This window comes from Balaenoptera musculus, chromosome 1 (genome assembly GCF_009873245.2).
Source record: "Balaenoptera musculus isolate JJ_BM4_2016_0621 chromosome 1, mBalMus1.pri.v3, whole genome shotgun sequence".
NCBI classification, from domain to species: Eukaryota; Metazoa; Chordata; class Mammalia; order Artiodactyla; family Balaenopteridae; genus Balaenoptera; species Balaenoptera musculus.
In genome coordinates this window covers 122,836,741-122,855,235 of record NC_045785.1, presented here as the reverse complement: position 1 = coordinate 122,855,235, position 18,495 = coordinate 122,836,741, and the positions used below count along the sequence as shown (strand labels likewise).

The window sequence follows — 18,495 nt, the reverse complement described above, 5'->3', positions numbered from 1 at the left end:
TCTATAGGACCTGGCCTAAATCCCTAGTTGCCTACTCTGGTGGGACCACAGGACACCAGAGGACTCTTTTCGCCTCCCAAGTTTCGGGCCTACACTCCAAGATATGCTTTGCATGCCAGTTTTCCTCAAGCATCATTTTGTACAGTGGAGAGATTGGGTTGAGGGCAAGGCAGTCAGGTAGATAGAGTGATACTTCTTAGGATTTTTCAAGAGAGCCCCTGAGTTCAAATGCCTTGTTCCACCAAAGGTGGCCTCCAGCCGTAGCACCGTGGTCAACTGTGGGATCCTGAGTGCAGTCTCTTCTATAATTAGGTTCTTAAGAAATCGTGAGTGCTTATTATCAAGCATCATTTAGAAAAATAACTATTACAAAGAGGAAAAAAGCTACTAGAAACCAGATAATTTCAGGCTTAGAATAAAGCTTAGTTTTCCTGTAGGGATTTCAGTAATTAATTGTCTTTTAGCTGTAGGTGTATCATTGTGCAAAACCAGGTTTGATAAGGCCCGCCTTATTTCCTACCAGGTACCAGAGTGCTGGCTTAGCACACATTCTTATCACCTTTGACACCCATTGCTGGGATCAACCAAGCACACAATTTCTCTAACAAACACTTCTCCCATTGCCTGAAGTGATCACGACGTTCCTGATCGAATTTCACAAAGTGTCTTCTAAATGATTGCTCACTTTGACCGTAGATAAATACCTGTGTTTCATCATGTCTTTTGACTCAGACCAAAATGCCTCCAGCCTGAATAATGGTAATGAAGCTTGGTTTTAGGGGTCAGACTTAGATGCTGTGGCCAACAGATTGGTTCAGCATTTAATTCTCACGGCTTAAAAAAGGAAAAATGTCTAGATTATTCTTGGAGAGTAGATTAATATTTAATTGAATCTACGGGCATGGTAAATTGTCAAGACTAAAAGCACACCATGAAAGGGCATATAGGTTCATCATACTTTCATTTGTAGAGAAATTTATGAAAACAGGACACAAGTTTTCTGTTCATCAAGCTGCTAGCATGTTTCCATCCTTTTAAAATTAATATCCCTTTATGCATTTCCTTCGTGTGATTTTTCCTGAGAGCATCCAAAATATGACTGATTGATTGAGGGAAAAAGCTATTTTTGCCAGGGCCCTTTCCCCCACCTTTAAAAGCCAGTTTAAAACCACACGTAGGGCTTCCCTGGTGGCGCAGTGGTTGAGAATCCGCCTGCCAATGCAGGGGACACGGGTTCGAGCCCTGGTGTGGGAAGATCCCACATGCCGCGGAGCTACTGGGCCCGTGAGCCGCAAACTACTGAGCCTGCGCGTCTGGAGCCTGTGCTCCGCAACAAGAGAGGCCGCGATAGTGAGAGGCCCGCGCACCGCGATGAAGAGCGGCCCCCGCTCGCCGCACCTAGAGGAAGCCCTCGCACAGAAACGAAGACCCAACACACCCAAAAATAAGTAAATAAAAAAAAAAAAACCACACGTAACATTTGTCTTTAAAGACACCAACATTACTTACACTGCCATCCCATGAACAGACTTTTTCATTTCAGGGGTGTAATATATTGGTACCAAACTGAGTGGAGAATAAAGTGTAAATGAAGAGTTTGAAATGTGACTTTTCATAAGGCTAGCAGATAATAAAACCACCAGAGCCTATTGTCTTTATTATCAAAGTTTATTGTCGGAGTCAGTTCCTATCTACTGGGGAGTACAACTATGTCTCAATATGTGCTATAGTAACTCTAGGGTAATAGCCATTCTGCAAAATAGTTGTACTGGGGCTCTGTTAGGCATAGATCATAATTAAGTCAGTGGAAGAATGAGCCCAGAAGAACCCTGACAGTAGAGCCATTACTCTAGGGAAGTTCCAGTGCTAAGCAACCTGTAAGGCATCATCTATCAGTTGACGATGAGACTCAAGGAGGTGTTGGTGGAATGAAACAGGAGTTGAACCCATTTTCTACTCTTCCCTGCAAGACAACTATGGCTCCAATGCAGGAACCAAAAATTAGGTCTTATAAAATCCTTTAAGCTCCCAAAGCAAGTAAAGTAGGACACGAAGAGGAAAGGGCTAGGAACCAGGATAGTGGAGGATAAATTAAGTGGAATTGGAGGGAATGAAAACTTCTGGAATGAAAAGTAGCTGGATTTAGATGCCGTTTGATATGACAATACAGTACAGGTAAAAGCAAATGGGGCAATGATTCAAACATTGAAAGTTATTCAGATATCAGAAGTTAGGTGAAATTTCCCCTCTTGGAGGAAAACTGGTTTTAAAAAATGGGGAAGGTGAATCACTAATAGGAAATTGAATACCTGAGTAGAAATAGGTGTTTCAAAATGCCAAGAACAGTATAATATACAAATGAGCTGGGTCTACAGGAAGGAAAAGTGGTTATGGTAGCCTGTTAACCAGATCTGACATTGGAATGACATTTCTAACAATGGCTTTGTCTATGAGGTTCTGGCATATTTTTCGTAGCACAGGTAGCTTTGAAGGAATGTTTTCGTAACACTCAACTTATGTGGGAATGCAAATTACTTTAGTGTAGAAATTCAAAGACCTCCCACCTATTTCTGCAGGACAGAAGAAGTCTTCAAACAGCTGTGGCTAAAGGGCCACGCCCTCTCACCACACTTGTGAAAAAAATATTAAAGGAATTAACAAAACAAGTATCAGATGAGTCAATGAGCTTTGTACCATGTAGACAGCAGATAATTTATGGTGACTTCTTCTGCAGGCAGCCTGAGAAACAGAAGAGCTTGTGTACTAGATGCTACCCTATCATTAAATATAATAATAATGAAAAATAGGGCCATTAAATGAGACCCTAGAAAAGTCTAGCTGCCAACCAGATTGGGAAGATAAATGAAACGGCATAGTTTATTTTAATCTGTATCTTCCACACTAACCTAGTTTGTCTATAGAAAAGCCATCTGCTGGCACCAGGCCAGTATGTCTGAATTTTGTTGTTATTATTAGCATCTCATTTTTCCAAAAGAGGAAATGTGTAAGTAGCAGGTGTACATAAATGATCATTTCTACAAAGCCTTCTCTGCAGTCTTGACCTGTGTGGGGACAGGTTCTACTAATGGAAGCATTTTTAAAGGCAGAAGAAAAAACATTGACTTGAGGTTTTCTCCACAGAAAGAATACCAGTGGAGTTGGGCCCGTATGATGAGTCTCTTATTGGTGCTGAACAAATGGCCTCTTCTCCAGGAAATACCTTTGTTCATTCCTATCTATCTACAGGTTTCTTTTGGTGGACACATGGAGTAATCTCTAAAACAAGAAATGAGGCAGAAGCAGTTTCTTTTCTAATCATGTCTCTGATGAAGTGAAGGGTCCTAGACTTTTCTGACACCTCATGGATGTGGGGCGAGGGTGGGCGGTGTCCCAGGACAGGATGCTCAGGTTGCTGTCCAGACCTGGGCTGTTCTGAGCCCCATGGCCTCTTCCTGCTGCTCCCTGTGTATCCACGCTGTGAGGAATCTTCTTGAGGATTTTCCTCCTCAACTGTTCCAAATACAGTTCATTTGCTGGAAAACAGAGAGAACCTAAGTGTGAGTTAACCCTTGGATTTTAGACATTGTATAACTTTTCAAGAACATATTTATTCCATTAGATTTCCAAACAGATGAGAAGAGGCCGTTTTATGCCCATGTTGCCTCCAAAATGTCTTGTTCGATGAGAATCCCTGTCTACTTCTAGCACTTCCTCAGCTCAAAAACAGGGCAGCTGTACAGAGAACTGTGGCTGTCAAGATGAGCCAAAGCTCATGGCTGGGATCGGACATAAATGCCTACGTACATAGCTGTAGCCCGGCATTGTTTTTCTCCCTTTCCTCTTCTGGCAGTTTTTGATCCAGTCCTTTGGGTAGCAAATAGCTTAGAAAATTAAAAATGCACAAAAATGTTATCTAACAAGGGGGGTGGGGCGGGAAGGCAAAAAGGATAAAAAGTCACTATAATTCAAAGCCTGATATCCAGTGGAGGCAGTGTAATGATTACCAGAAAAGGGAGGCTGAATTCGTGGAGTGAAAGAATAAGGGAACATGAGGGGAAAAAAGCAATTTTGGTGATTTTGGCTGTAATAGTAAGAACTTCTCCTTGGCTCTGTAATTCTAGGGGTCTCAGAATAACACTGCGGTTCAATGTTAGGAGTACAGTTTGAATTGGGGGCAGGGAAGGAGACATAAGTCACTCTTCAACTTACACAGCATGAAGGGGGGGCGGTGTAACAGAAGATTTCTCTTAGCATTTCATTTGGAGAAAGAAGCAAGTAGGGTGGAAATACCTAATTATACTTTAAAGGAAAGAAAAAGAAACCGTCAAGATACTTTTAGGTCCTCTGTAAAAGGAGTGCTCTCTTCATATTAAACACTGTCTGGAGGAACAAATGAACTGACAATTAGGGAAATGAGAACAAGAAGGTAAAATGAAATGTCTGTTCTCTCTGTACGTTGCCCACTGTAGGTGGTCGTTCTCCTCTCTCAAGGGGTCCAGGTGGGGAGGCTCACTCCTCTAGTGATATCTGGTAGCCCCCCCACTCCCCACTTCCTTTTAAAGCTGTTGCCCTTCTATACTCAACTGAAAATTCTCGGGCCTGTCGTCCTCAGTCCTTAGACTTTTACTCACTGTAGTCCGAGATAAGCATTCTGGTTTTTTCTATTTTTTTATTTTTTGGTGCAGTTTCAATTTAAAAATATCACCCTTCAAACGTCTGTGAAATTATTATAATTGTTCACTCCATGTGAATGTCATGAGAATAAGATGATGGTTTAAAACACACTTTTGAACTCCCAGGGAGAAGCAGGCATAAGCTATTTCTTTCCTTCCCCACTGGGCTACTGCACACCACCCCAGGACGGAGACCCGAGGCCCAGGGGACACAGTCCGAAGGCACATGCGTCCTTACGTCCCAGCCCTACAGGCTAGCCAAGGTGAGCACGGCCGCTCCAAGTGAATCAGGTACACACACTGGCCCTAAATGTTCAGCACGATTTATAAGGGGAAGAAAAATTTTGGTTTTGCAGACAAAACTTTTTCTTATCGGAGCCATGTCAGACTACACTCTTTCAGGCCCAAATAATTTCAGCGATAATTATGGCTCTCAGATTAAATGTTCTGGGAGCTCACTCCTTGTTCACTTCATGCATTATACAAAATACCCACGAAATAAGCCAAGCAACCAAAGTTTCACATAAAGGAGAAAATGCTGATGGCCTGTTACCTACAGCACTGCACTGTGGGCTCAAAGAGTTCTCGGAAACAGAGGAAAATAATGGCAAGAGAAAAGGTGTTTGCGGAACCCAACACGTCCCTCAGGGTAGGCGCTGGGCGGTTCCTCCCGACTGCTTACCTTGGCTATCCCTCAGTTGCTCTCTGTCAGGCTCTCAGTGTCGCATTCTTTGGGCGGTTCCCCTCCTCCTGGCAGCTCGCTCTCGATTTCCCACAGGACGTCATCCTCGTCCTCCAAGTTGCTAGAGATGTGGCACTTCTTGAACCCCTGGACGATGGATTCGCTTGAGATGCTATTCCACGCCACCATGACCCACTCCAGAAAGAGGCCAAGGGGCGGCTTCTTGGCGTTCCCCGTGGGGCTCAGTGCCAGGTTCCCCGCCAGGAGCCAGTTGGAGTACTGGGCCCGGACACTGTCATTCAGGGGTTTGTAGACCACCACATCCAACACCTGCAGCTGCGAGGTCAGGCCCCCCGGGATGATGACCATATCGGTGCTCATGCTTTCCATGGAGCTCTTCACCGAATCAGTGGCGTGGCCCCGGAAGCCGTTCAGGATCAGCATCCCTCGCTGCTTGGGCACTGCACCGGTCCTCCGCCTCCACACCACTTCCAACCAGTCCTGCATCAAGTCCTCCGTCATCCATCCGTACCGGTGACAACGGATTTCCATGCCACTGGGGAACTTCCCGGGGGGGATGTATGTGCCCCTCAGAATGATGTACGGAGGTAACTTCCTCCCATCTGCCAAGACACCAAGCATGGCTGTGATTTTCAGTTTCTCCCTGCCTGGCGTCTTGACCAAGACGGGCTTTTCACCCTGGTTGTCCACAGTCACCCTCGAGGGCACCTCTAAGCAAATGGGCGTCTCGTCAGCATTTCCCATCTGAGCCACCTGGTAGTCGTGTGCCCTGCGCAGAGCCAGGACGCTCCGCTGGTAGGTGACGAGCTTCTCGGTCAGGTCTTCCGGCAGCTGCTGGGGTACCGGCACCTTATGCCGCAGAGACAAGTCATACCTTCGCATCATTCTTCGACACCAGCCCAAGCTGGCCTTGAACCCTTTCTCCGGAATGTTCATCTCCTGGGCGATCTCCAGAGCTTTCAGCTGCATGGCCTCCCTGGTGATGGGGTCCCCTTTGGCCTGCATGTATCGAACGTACTCGGCCACGCGTTGGTCCACCAGGGCGAAGCGCCCGTTTTTGGGGCCCCGGAAGGCGCGCCGCATGGCGTGGGCGTTCTGCAGCTGCGGCTTCACTTTGCGCCAGTCGCGGACATTTTTTTCCAGCACCCCGAACTGCTTGGCCGCCTGGCAGTTGTTGGTGCTCTCGGCGTACTCCACCACCATTAACTTGAACCCCGCGTCGTAACTGCGGCGCATGCCCCGGCTGAACTGAAACTTCCCGGCCAGGTCGTCTGCCGAGAGGTCACAGCCGGGGAAGCCCATGGCCATGTAGAAGGGGTAACCCTCGCCCCACTCGGGCAGCTCTGTGATGTCCCGAGGCAGACGGAGGCCATAGCTGTCCAGGTGCGGAGGCTGGGGAAACTGGGAGGCCGTGTTCACCGGGCCCACCCAATCTGGGGGCTTCACGTCAGGTTCTTCATTTTCTGGCAGACAGACAGGGAGGGGCAAAGATAGTGCCCGTAAGTAAAATGATTTCTGGCTCATTCCCTGATGTGGTTTTTTTTTTGTTTGTTTTTTGGTCGAAATACCAAGAATACCTTAATCTCAAATTCACTAAAAGCAGTAGCTCTAATAACAGATAACACTTACGAAGTCCTTACCCCCGTGCCAATTCCCATGGATTACCACATCTAATTCTCACAATAACTTTTTTATTTATTTTGTTCATTTCTTCTTTGCAGGTGAGTCTAGAGAAATTAAGTAATGCATCAAGGTAGCTGAGCTAGGAAGTGGCAGAGCTGGAAACTGAATACAGGCAACAAGCTTGGATCACATACTAACTGTGTGGGCCATGCTTGGGTCAAAATAATCTTTACCTGGACGAGAAGCCAATTATAACCCATATTACCACATAATATTACAGAATTTGTATCATCATGGGCTGAATCATATCCTTTAAACCAAGAAAATCTATAGCAATACCACACTTAGCAAAGTTAAGCTTATAAGGCAGAAGTATGGTTCTTGCATACCAATGTCAGAACTGGGTTTCATTGTATGTTTCTGTTTAGGAGGTGGCCACAGAAGTTGAATACGACTCACAGAAATTACCATATCTCACCAAAACTAAGATGCCATCAATTGCAAGATGCACCATTATATGCCATTAAGAAAAAAAAAAAGCTACTAGTGAAACTATAACATGCCATCAATTTGAAGAGGCATTCTCAATTGCAGAGATGTTAAAGTGATGAGGGAAAAACGTGTCTTGGAATCAATGAAATACAGCATTTTAAACTATTACTTACAGAGAGAAGGCAAATCAAACCACTCTGGCTGTTGGGAAGCTGTATTTATCCAACTCCTGCCCTCTAACTATGTATCTTGATATAAGACCAAGTGTTTCTTTAGACATATTTGCTCAAATATGTACTACAGCTGCTACTGCTTTTTCTATCCAAGATTAAGTAGACAGGAAGCCAAGCAAATAACCCTGGATGCATGCTTCGTCACACTATTTTCCTTCGTTTTCAGAGGTGTGTGGTGTGCCACCAAGGCACCCAGGATGTGCGCTGGACCAAAGCCATACAAACTTCAATTTGGGTCACCTGCATACAAAGGTGCATGTTGAGATTTATTACTGACAGTCGACAGGTGAAGAAATGGAGGCTCAGAGAGGTGGATGAAGTCGCCTAAGGTCACATAGCATAGGAAAGGAGATTCAGAAACTCCAAAGCCCATAATCTTTCTGCCTCACAACCTTGCCTTACTCTTAAATACCCCACAGAATGTACCTGGAAACTTAAAATTCGTCTTCATTATTCTCCCATTGGACGGATGTTGAATTGGGTTAATCATAGTACCTGCAAAGGTTCCTCCCTGGAACTGCCATTCGTCAGAATTCTGAGACTCCTCCTCCCTTTCCAACCGAGTGATCATGTCGGGCTTAGGGAATGGGAATTCTGTTTATAGGAAATAAAACAGGTAACAGCTGTGTGTTACTGTCTTGGAACACTGCCAAAATAAGTGCTTTATAATACTTAAGAAACCCTCCCCTCCACTCCCACCCCACCACAGTCTTCTCAATATGCAGATTTATGAAAGGTGGGGGGAAAGGGCTCAGGGATACTTAAAGAAAAAATATGATGGGAAATAGGTCTGTCCAAGGGGATTTATGAATCTCTGCTAATGTACTAGCAACAACAAAAAGGAACTGCATTTAGCAGGGAAGTGGGTGAGTGCAGCCATGGATCTAATGAGCACTCTGGTACCCTGATGAGCAAATGGGGAAATCCCTCCAAATGGTTACATTCTAATAATATGGTCACATTCCAATAATATGGATATCAGTGCTGGGAAGGGAGCAAGGATTCTTTGAGAATATGTCCCCAAGCTTCTAAGGCTGACAGGGTAACAATGAGACCTGTCTTCCCTCCTAAGGAACATATGAAGCACAGGCCCAGACCCATGGTGACATTTCTTAGATTATATCTTATTTTTTCTTTTTTTTGATGAGAATGCCTGGGTTGAATGAGGATGGTTCTGAGAGCTGGCACAAGCTGCTGAGTAGAAGGACACAATATTTATATCCTGCCTAAATCAAAAACAGGAAATTAAATGGGCACAGGCATTGAGGGGACAGACTCCAAGTTCAGGAGAGAGGGATGTTGGATACACCAGAGAAGAGAGACATGGAAACAATTCTCTGGGCTCAGAGCTTCTAGGAGACAAAGGAAAACAAAGCTTTACCCAGGGACAGGACAGTTTCATAATTCATCCTCATGACCTCCCGGTAGAGGGCCTTTTGTTGCTCCGTCAAAACTTCCCACTCCTCATCGGAAAAATATATGGCCACCTCATCGAATAGGGCTGGCACCTGGAACAGTGAACAGGCCTTTCTCAACGACTAGTAGGCACGTGCACACACAGATCACACACCCTCATCTCACAGGCGAGGGCTTGGGCCCGGGGAAACGTCTGTCCTCAGTCACACGGCTCCTCCGAGAAGCAAAACCAAGACAAAAACAAGGTCTTCCGTGCCCTGCTGAGTGCTCTCCTCCCCCGGCATCCACAGATAAGGAGAGCAGCACCTTGAGAAGAAAAGCCCCCCGTACTGGTTGGGAGACACTGGATCCTCACATACAGCAGGGAGAGCTGATCACGGCTCAGCCCCCACCCAGAGCCAGAACCAACCACGCTCAAGGAAACACCCTGAGACAGCTGCCCCACCAACACAACCCTGCTCTCCCTTGGTCACAGATCCTCAGCCCAGGAGGGTGTTGGGGGCCTCCTGGGCACTAGTCTCCATCTGCAGGGCACTAGCCCCAGTTTTTGACTCAGAACCCAAAGCTGCCAGGGAGGGGCCCGTGGGGGGAGGAGGAGGGGGAGGAGGAGGAGGGGGGAGGAGGAGGAGGGGGAGGGGGAGGAGGGGGAGGGGGGAGGGGGAGGACAGAAGGGCTAATTAGAGCTTCAATTTATGTAATGAGATACTAGAGCAGACTGCTTTGCTTTGATGCCTAGACCCGCAGCAGGAAGCCCTAAGGACAGAGAAGAGGGCCCTACTCCTGCTCCTGGCTCACCTACCTCCCCACCCCCATGGGCCAGTGGGACAGGGGGTGCCTGAGCAGCCAAATGCAGCCAAGCCACCCAGACCGACCCCATCTTGTTCAACTATCTGCTTTTCTTTTTACTATGTGTTTTCTTTCAGTCATTAAAAATCCTACTCCAAAGTTCATCGTATTCAGTGGTAAGGGATCTGGGCTGCTGCTTTCACAGTTATTCCCCATAGCTGAATCTAGGGCCTGGGGGATCAGAGTACTGTTTTTCATCTGCTTAGAAAAGTTCAGTGTCTGCACCGCCTGCAGCTTCTTCAGGCACCCGGCCATCAATCATCTAGATCTCCTGGCCCTTCTTCCTTATTCATGAAGCCCACCTCGTCCCTCCCCACCCTCACAGCCTCTTCCACATAGGGAGAACCTCCTAGAAAAGGCCCCATAACTGCTTCCCTTATTTCCCCCCACAGCCCCATTTAATTAAGGAGGAAACTGGCTCAGAGCAGCCCCGTTTCTGGCCCAAAGTCACACAGCCAATAACGGCAGGGTTGAGAGTGGGACACAGCACTGTCTGACTTCAAGGCTCCCACCCTTACAGAGAGGGCAGAGGGGCCTCCCAGGTAACCAGCTCGCAGGGCTCCGCCCCCACCCCGCACACGCTCAGCGGTACTCAGCTGCTGCAGTTCCCTGAACAAACCATCCTCAGACCCTCCGTGTCCCCGCACATGGTGCTCCGCTGCCTCGGAGGTCCTCCCCATTCTTGGCCTGGCTGACACCCACCCGCCTTCCAAGACTCAGCCCAGACGTCCTGCTCCCCGGGGAACTGGTCCCAACCCAGGCTGTGTGCCCTGTGACGCCCTGGGCTCAAGGCTCTGGTGGCACTTATCACACTGCAGAGTCCTCTTGGTTTACCTGTCTGCTTCTTCCACTAGAATATTGGCTCACTGAGGGCAGAACCTGGGCTTATTCCGTTTTGTTTCCCTAAGCCTAGAACACTTCCTGTAGGTAGTAATCCCTTAAAAATGTGTTCTTGAATCAAAGATTTAAGCAAATAACCTCTGGACTTCCCTTCTCTTATTCCACTTGGAATAGCTTCAAATAATCGTTAAAATTTATCTGTCACAAAACTGAACTTACTCTTTGGAGTAAGAATGGACAAAAATCCCTAGTGTAAAATACCAGGAGGTACAAACGGGTTGGTCTCTAGGCTCCGCTCAGACTTCATCAATCTGGAAAGCCAGGCAGCCAGGAATTTTCCATCCCACCCCATCCCACTTCCCAGGCTTTTAAACAACTCTCCCTTTGGCCTTTTCTCTCCCTAGGAAATTCCAGATCTAGGCCATACCTATTTATAGTCCCTTTCCCTTTGCTGATAAAACAGGACACAGGACTGGCTATGCCTGTCATTTCAGAGGGGCTACCCGTATCGATCCTTGCAGAAGGTAACACGTCCTGGGCCTGGTAAAAATATCAGCAGCCCTGGAGTGGTGAGAAGGCAGCTGGAGGCTGGGGCTGGAGTCATCTCCTCCCATTTATGACTGAGCCCCGGAGGATCCTCAGACAAGCCCACATTATGCTCCAGAGGCGCACAGTGCAGTGGCTTAGGAATCCTCCTCACAGCAACCTTCTGTGAGAATTGAGCAAGCCTTCAGCCAGCCCTGCTGTGCAGGCCTCCCCTCTCTCCACAGAGGCCTTTTATCTAGCCGAGCACGGCAGAAGGTAAACAGGGCCAGCCCTGGGCCAAACTCAGAAATCAGGCAGCCGGCATCCAACCCCTGGACACCCTTGCTTGGCCTCACAGGTAGAGGCCCTCGATCCCCGCCTTCCTCCCTTCCCTCAGAAGGTCAAGGACTCATCAGACAGGTGTTCTTCCTTCAGCTTCTGTGCGCTGCCTCACTCGGTCCCACGAGCTGGCGTTCCAACGCTTATCTCCAAGGGTAACCGTCCTAAAGTACTTACACGCTGCCCAGGCTCGCTGACAGAGCTGCATGACCACCCAGCAAAGACAGCACTTAGAGGGCTGGGACCGGTGCACTGATTGAGTGCCTGCTGTATGCCAGGCACTGTGCAGGGAGCTCCCTCTTACGTGGTTAAATGTGTTATCTTACCGAATCCTTTAAATAATACAGGGATACGGGGATCACCACCCCAGTTTTATGGGTGAGGAAACAGGGCTGATAAGTATCTTGCCCAAGGTCACAGAGTTAGCAAGTCTGACTCCCAAGCCCGTGCTTTCTCGGCCGGCCACTTAGGCCAAGTGGCCTCTGCCTGGTGGCGGTAGCAAACCCTAGGGTCCCTTAGAAAGATGAGCCGAAGACTTCTCCCTCAGAGCTGCTAGGGAGGGAGCTCAGACTCCTGGGCGCAGCACACTCCCCCGCAGGGCTGGCTCGGTCCCCTGGCCGCCTCTGCTTCTCTCACCCATCCCCTCCACTCCCTGACACGCACTGCAGGCTCCAGCTGCAGGAGCTGCTCCTGACTCTGCACACACCAGCTTTCCTCTCCAGTGCTTTTGCTTCTGGCTGCCTGGAGGGCAACACCCTCCCTTCCCTTGGCTGCTTCCACCTATTCCTAAGCCTTGGTTCGAAATACAGTTTCCCTTTTTTCTACTTGAAATTGGATTTCTACTCCAATTCTCCCACGAAATATTACCCTAATATACAGCATGACTCTTTGGTTTGAAAAGCTTTTACTGATCACTCTAACACAATCCCAAACAACCAAAATACATATTCGATTCTTTTCTTCCCCTAGTTTTAATGCTCTAGAGCAGGGTTTTTCCCACCTCAGCACTGCTGACATTTTTGGCCAGATAATTCTTCGTTGTGGGAGCTGTCCTGTGCATCACCGATGGGTAGCAGCGTCCCTGGCCTCTACCCAGGAGATGCCAGTAGGATCTCCCACTCCCCAAGCCCCACCCCGAGTCATGACAACCAAAAACGTCTCCACCCAGACGCCCCTGGGAGGGATGGGGCTGGGGGCAAAACTGCCTACTGCTCCAGACCAGGTCCCTGCCTGCCTTCTCCAGTTCTCCAGCCTGCAGCAGAGCCCGTCCTGAGCTGACTTCCCCCACAGAACTCCAGATACTGTGCAGTTAATTAGATTTACTTCCCTATCTTCCTCACAAGACTAGTACCCCCGCGAGACTAGGGATCTTGCCTTAATAACACCCAGCACTGTGCTCAGTAGCTGCGGAGGATGGCAGACTGCCTGGGTGCCACACATGCCAGTCCCCCTCCTCCAGCTCCTCTGGTTACCTCCTTCTTTCCCAGCCAAGCATGGGCTTCACCTTGCTCCTCTCTGTGTTGTCCCAATACACTCACATGTTCGCTTCTACCGCACCTGTTTTGCGCACTTCTCCATTCTGTGTAGATGTTCTCAGTTGGCCAATGCAGCCTCAAAGCCATGAGTTCTTGCTCAGGGCTAGATGGGACTGACGCCTGCTCTCCAAAATCTCCCCAGCTGCATGGATCTGAACTGGGGAGGAGGCCAGGGTGGGCCGAAGAGACAAATGCAATCCAGCCTCCACAGCTAGATAAGCAAAACCAGAGCCTGGTGTTGTATTGCTTTAAATTGTTTTTATTGAAGTATAACATACATACAACAAAATGCACTACTTTTAAGGTTCCACCTCAAGAGGTGTTTTTAAGAACAAATGTCAGCGTACATGTGTATCCTAGGGGCAAGGTAGATAACCTTGCTACACCCCGTGCAGTGGGAGCGGAGCGGGACTGGACAGTTTGGAAGGACCATGATTCTATGAATACAGATCTCTCATTGGAAACAAAGGATATGTATACCGATGACATTCATACACAGTGGAAAACTAAGCAGAGAAAAGGAATGTCATTTTGTTGCTTCTTTAAAATGTTTACCATTCATGCCCAATTATCATGAAGTCCAGTAAGTACTGTGAATAATGTACATAACGATGACTATAAATATCTGTTGCATTTACACTTTTATAAGTTTACTCTAATGCTATCACACTATGCTGTTTGGATATGCTCCCTATTCACCGCTGCCTACCATCCCAATCCCTCCATCCAGGACCAGCTGGAAATGCAGCTCTCTCCTGTGTCAACTACTGTAAGAGGTGTTCACACAGAACCAACTGGCCTCGTCTCATAAAGCTCTCCTCACGTCAGTTCAGTGCCCCAAGACTTACTTAAATGGTTTAAATGGTTCCCTTCAACCAGCGGTAGGTGATAAAGACTCTCTCCTCACCTAAAGTTTGGTCAGGCTCCTCTGAGCCCTCTTCTCCACTAGGCCTCTATCTTGGACACATACATACCCACCTCCGGTTCTCAGTCTGCCCAGATCAGTTTTAGCAAGAATCCTGCTAAGTCAGTTTAGAAAGAACTCCCCACCGTGGATGTCTCCCCTTAGTAATTTTCCATCCACTGAGCCCTCCGCTCTGCTCCTTGGCTATAAATCCCCACTTGCTGAGCCCGATCTCTCTCCCCTATTGTGACAGTCTTGAAACCTCTCTCAATAGTCCTGAATAGTCTTCCTTATCATCTTAACAAACGCCAGAACAATTTTTCTTTCACATAGGTCAGCGGAGATTTGGTTGGTGTCTACAAGGTGCCTGGCATTGAGCAGGACATAGGGAACCCATGGGTACAGGAGAGAGACACAGTCGTGGCCTCTTGGACTTCCGATCCTGATGGCGTGCCTGAAGCTGCATGCCTGAAGGGACTGTTCCCATAACCAGTTCCTCCATTCTTCACTGTGCCTTTTAAAGCCACAGAACTGTTTTCTCAGGAATGCAAACACACCGGGCTAGGCTATTTTTACTTCCTATGTCTGCTTGAGGAAGAGACTTAATACAAGCCTGGTTCCCAGGCCTGCCCCTCACAGCTATGTGTGGACTCCACACCTTCTTACTTACCCATCCGCCTTCTGAGCAGATTCGGACTTTCTGCATATCTGTGGGGCCATCCTCCAGTTCCCGGCTCTGAATCTCTTCTTCTTCTTCCTCTTCTTTCAGGGTCATATTGAGAGGGTAGGCTGTGGACTCCATCTCTGCAAGCAAGATTCAGTTCAGAAAAATCAGGTGCTAGTGTGAACTCTTTAAAGCCTGTGATGGGGGCGGCTCAGGCTACACAAACCTTTTTAGCCCCAAGCACAGTTCAGCTGGAACAATGGAAGGGGACAGGGCCAGGCCTGGGGAGGAAGGGCTTCAGGGAAAGCACCAGGAAGCTGGAAGGTGACATATTTAATTATGATAAGAAGAGGGTTGCAGGCAGATAGCATACCTGGTTGCCTTCAAATATTTAAAAAGCTATCTGTGTAAGAGAGACCAGACTAGTTCTGTAGAGACCCAAAGGCAGAACAGGCCGCTGAGTAAACATTCCAGGAAGAGGTTTTAAAGAGTGCATCAAATGGCAGAACTTTCTCACAGCCAGTGCCACCCAAACATGGAATTGGCAGCAAGACAGCGGTGTTGGCTTCCTTTCAGTGAAGGCATTTGAACACAGATAGAGCACTCGCTCAACTGGGTTGTTCCTACAGGGCCAGTTCAGCATCAGGAGGTTGGTTGGCCCAGAGTGCCTGGATTTTCCAGATTCAAAGGTTCTGTCCATGAGCCAGGTCAGAAAATAAGAGTGTTCTGCCTTAAGCGACTTTCCAAGCCCAGGACTCGGTGATCCTTAGTGAGGGGTAATGCCTGGACACCCAAGAAGGTGCAGAAATCAGCTGGGGCCAGGCTCTGGGGCCCACCGCCACTGGGAAGACTCGCTGCCTCTGGGCCGCAAATTCCCTCTCTTCTGCAAATTCTCTCGCCCAGCTCCTAGGCCAGTACAAAGGGCCGCGCTCCTGCCCTCTAGGGGCGCGGGCAATTCCTAGGTGTGGAGTGAGCGTGCATCTTGTGGGCCGCATCCTCCCGGGCTTCCAAAGAAAAGATCCTTCCGGAGTTCAAAGTCTGCTTCTTCGATATTTTCAAAAAGGACGGGCGAATGCGGCAGGATAGGTCTGGGGCGGGTGGAACAGGCTTCAGATCCCTGGAGCTGGGGCCCGAACTTGGCCGCGGCCTCCCCCGCCGGCTCCCGGGAGGGAGATGGGGAGATGGGGGGATGGGGGCGCCGCCCCGCGGCGAAGGTGCAGGCGAAGAGGTATCCTCTGCCGCCACCGCCCACCCGCCCGGTGCCCCGCCCGCCGCCGCTGCCGCGCCCCCGGGCGCGCTCCGGTTTCTCCAGCCATCTTGTCCCATTTCCCTTTCTCCGCGGCCCCGCGCCGGGAGCGCTCCTGCCGCCCCCCTGCCCGCGCCCGGCCCGGCCAGTCTCCCCGCCTGGCCCGCTCCCGGCCCCAGCGCACCTGCCAAGCGGCCGGGGCCGGCGCCGCCTGCCTTCCCCGGCGGGCCCGCAACAAAGGCAGTGGCGGCGGCAGTTGCAGCTGCAGCCTCGGGACCCCCCGCCCCCGCCGCGGCCCAACCGCCGGGGGCCCGAGGGAGGGGCCGTGTCGCCCCCGGCCCCCGCCCCGCCCGCCCGCCGGCCCGCGCGCACTCACCGCCGGGCCGAGAGCCGGGGCGTGGGCCGGGGCCGCGGTGGAGACGCCGAGGGCTCCGGCCGGGCTGTCACAGCGCCATCCTTCCCGTCTCTCCGGCTTCCCGTGCGCGCGGCCCCTCGGGAGGGAGCGGGGAGGACACGTGGTGGGAGGAGGGAGGGTCCGGCCGGGAGCTGAGGGTGTTGGGAGGCGAGGGGAGGAGCGCGGCTGATGTCAGCGGGCCGCTGCGGCGCCGGGGGACGGCGCCCGCGCCAGCTCCCGACCCTCCTCCCGGCGTGGCTTCCGGCCGGTCCGCGCCGCGCGCTCCTCCTGGCTGAGCTCTCGACCCTCCGCCCGGCTCCGCCTCGCTGGCCTGAGTAGTGGTGCTCTCTGCCCTCTCCGCTCCCCCTGGTGCAGTTTCCTGTGCACCATGTGCGACCTCAGCATAGATGAGGCAGGAAGAGCCCGGATTTATGTTTGAACTGAATGTAGCCAGGGTGCACGTTCATGCGCTTATTTGCATGAACCACTGCTTTGCACTTGCTTGGACGAGCACTCGAGGCACGCTAAGGCATGCTGCAAGGAATGTGTTATGAAGAGTAGACCAGCGAGGGGGTTGGGGGGAGTGAGGAGGGGTCTAGGATCTTTCGGGAAGCATGCATATGCATATTCTGGCAGAACTTCGTACGTAATATACATGTGGAAGGAACTTCCTGATTTTTGTAGTTGTTGCGTGTTAAATCCCAAATGTGTAATGCCATGGAGGAAGTAACTGTATAGAAGGATCTTCTCCAAAATGTTCAAAGAATTTGCGTGCAGCTCTGTGGACAATACAACAAAAGTGAGCGGAGAAGCCCTGAATCTCTTCTCATTCCAGAAAAAGATCCCGGGTTTGGTTTTTTGTTGGGAACTCATTAAAGAAGAAATTATTCTGACAATTGTTAAAGCGGAAAAGTAGGACTTTATTCGGGATTATTGAGATAGCTGGCAAGACTATCGCAATAGAGCTGAGCTCTCCGGCTCAACTCTGAATACAGCAAAGACTAGTTGGGGAATTAGCACCCACCTCGGAGTGAGGAGGTCAGTGGATGGAATACTAAGAGGAGACAAGAAGGGTAGAGGGACTGTTGCTAAGCCGATTTAACGGGATGCTTGCTGATGGCAAGCCAGGTTGATCGGATATCCAGGGTGGGGGGTTCTCTCTAAACTGATTTAGCAGGATTCTTGCTAAAACTGGGCTGGGAGGGCTGAGGACCGTAGGGGGTGTGTATGTGTCCCATGTAGAGGCCTAGTGGAAAAGAGGGTTCAGAGGAGCCTGACTAAAATTTGGTCAAGGAGAGAATTTTGTCAAAATTTTCAGACTGTCCCTGAGACCTGAGTACCTGCAGGGAAAGATTTCTCCGAGTTTTTGTCGCCATTCCTGTATTTATTTATATGTGACTTTGATTTCTGTCTGCCATGGAGAGGCTACAGTGGAACTGTGGAGCTCTCAATATATAAAATGTAGTATGACAATCGCGTCTTTGAAGTGTAATTATGGCGGACAACCAAAGACCAAGACCAAAGAGGTCTAATCGATGGAGAACAGTAGATTCAAATATTGGGAGAGAGGTAGATATTAGGATTTTTTGTTTGTTTTTACGCACAATTCTTTTTGTGTATAAAGTTAACATTTTTAGAGCAAGTGTGACATCTTAGCTCAAATTGATTGACATTCCCATCTTTTCTGAGAAAATGGCTGGTTCAAATGGAAAGGTGAGGAGGGAGTCAGGAAGGAGAAGGGTGCTAGGGGCACTGCTGACAGCTCACCTTCTTACAAAAAAAGTATTGATACAGGTTATGAGATAACCAAAGAGGAATATTATGCTAGGGTTTTAGGTTCTGAGAGCCCCACTGTTCTCATGCAGCTTTGATTAGGTTTTCCCTGGGAAGAGGCCAACCAACAGTGTCCCACCTGAATTCTTGACTTTGAACCCACAGCCCCATGATCTCAGTTATTGTCATAGGCCCGCCTTTGTAGAAGTCCACAACTGCTAACACGACTTACTCATAGGAACAAAGTGCTGGGGTCAGCACAACACACTGCAGACATTCATGTTTGTGG

At 49.3% G+C, this 18,495-nt stretch overlaps 1 protein-coding gene across 4 annotated transcripts; it reads right to left on the bottom strand.

Annotated features, from left to right (window-relative positions):
* Positions 1–1,649: 1,649 nt before the first annotated feature.
* POGK (pogo transposable element derived with KRAB domain) lies at positions 1,650–16,809 on the bottom strand. 4 transcript variants are annotated; one of them, XM_036872104.1, is made up of 6 exons: positions 16,224–16,359; positions 14,800–14,933; positions 9,106–9,232; positions 8,220–8,318; positions 5,356–6,839; positions 1,650–3,533 (listed from the first exon to the last, which is right to left on the bottom strand). In XM_036872104.1, exons 2-5 carry the CDS (start codon positions 14,929–14,931, stop codon positions 5,368–5,370), a joined length of 1,830 nt encoding a protein of 609 aa, XP_036727999.1. In that variant the 5' UTR covers positions 14,932–14,933; positions 16,224–16,359; the 3' UTR covers positions 1,650–3,533; positions 5,356–5,367. The 4 variants fall into 4 exon arrangements, with proteins under 4 accessions (XP_036727999.1, XP_036727994.1, XP_036728004.1 ...); XM_036872099.1 differs by lacking the exon at positions 16,224–16,359 and adding an exon at positions 16,416–16,809 and having other exon boundaries at positions 1,652–3,533; XM_036872109.1 differs by lacking the exons at positions 9,106–9,232; positions 16,224–16,359 and having other exon boundaries at positions 1,652–3,533; positions 14,800–14,907.
* Positions 16,810–18,495: the final 1,686 nt, after the last annotated feature.

Excerpts from the sequence above, each read along its gene's own strand:
- POGK (XM_036872099.1), bottom strand. The coding sequence starts at position 14,931 with ATGGAGTCCACAGCCTACCCTCTCAATATGACCCTGAAAGAAGAGGAA. Across the intron at positions 9,233-14,799 it reads TCTGCTCAGAAGGCGGATGG|GTGCCAGCCCTATTCGATGA; the intron begins GTAAGTAAGAAG and ends TCACTGTTCCAG. Across the intron at positions 8,319-9,105 it reads TGAAACTGTCCTGTCCCTGG|AATTCCCATTCCCTAAGCCC; the intron begins GTAAAGCTTTGT and ends TCCTATAAACAG.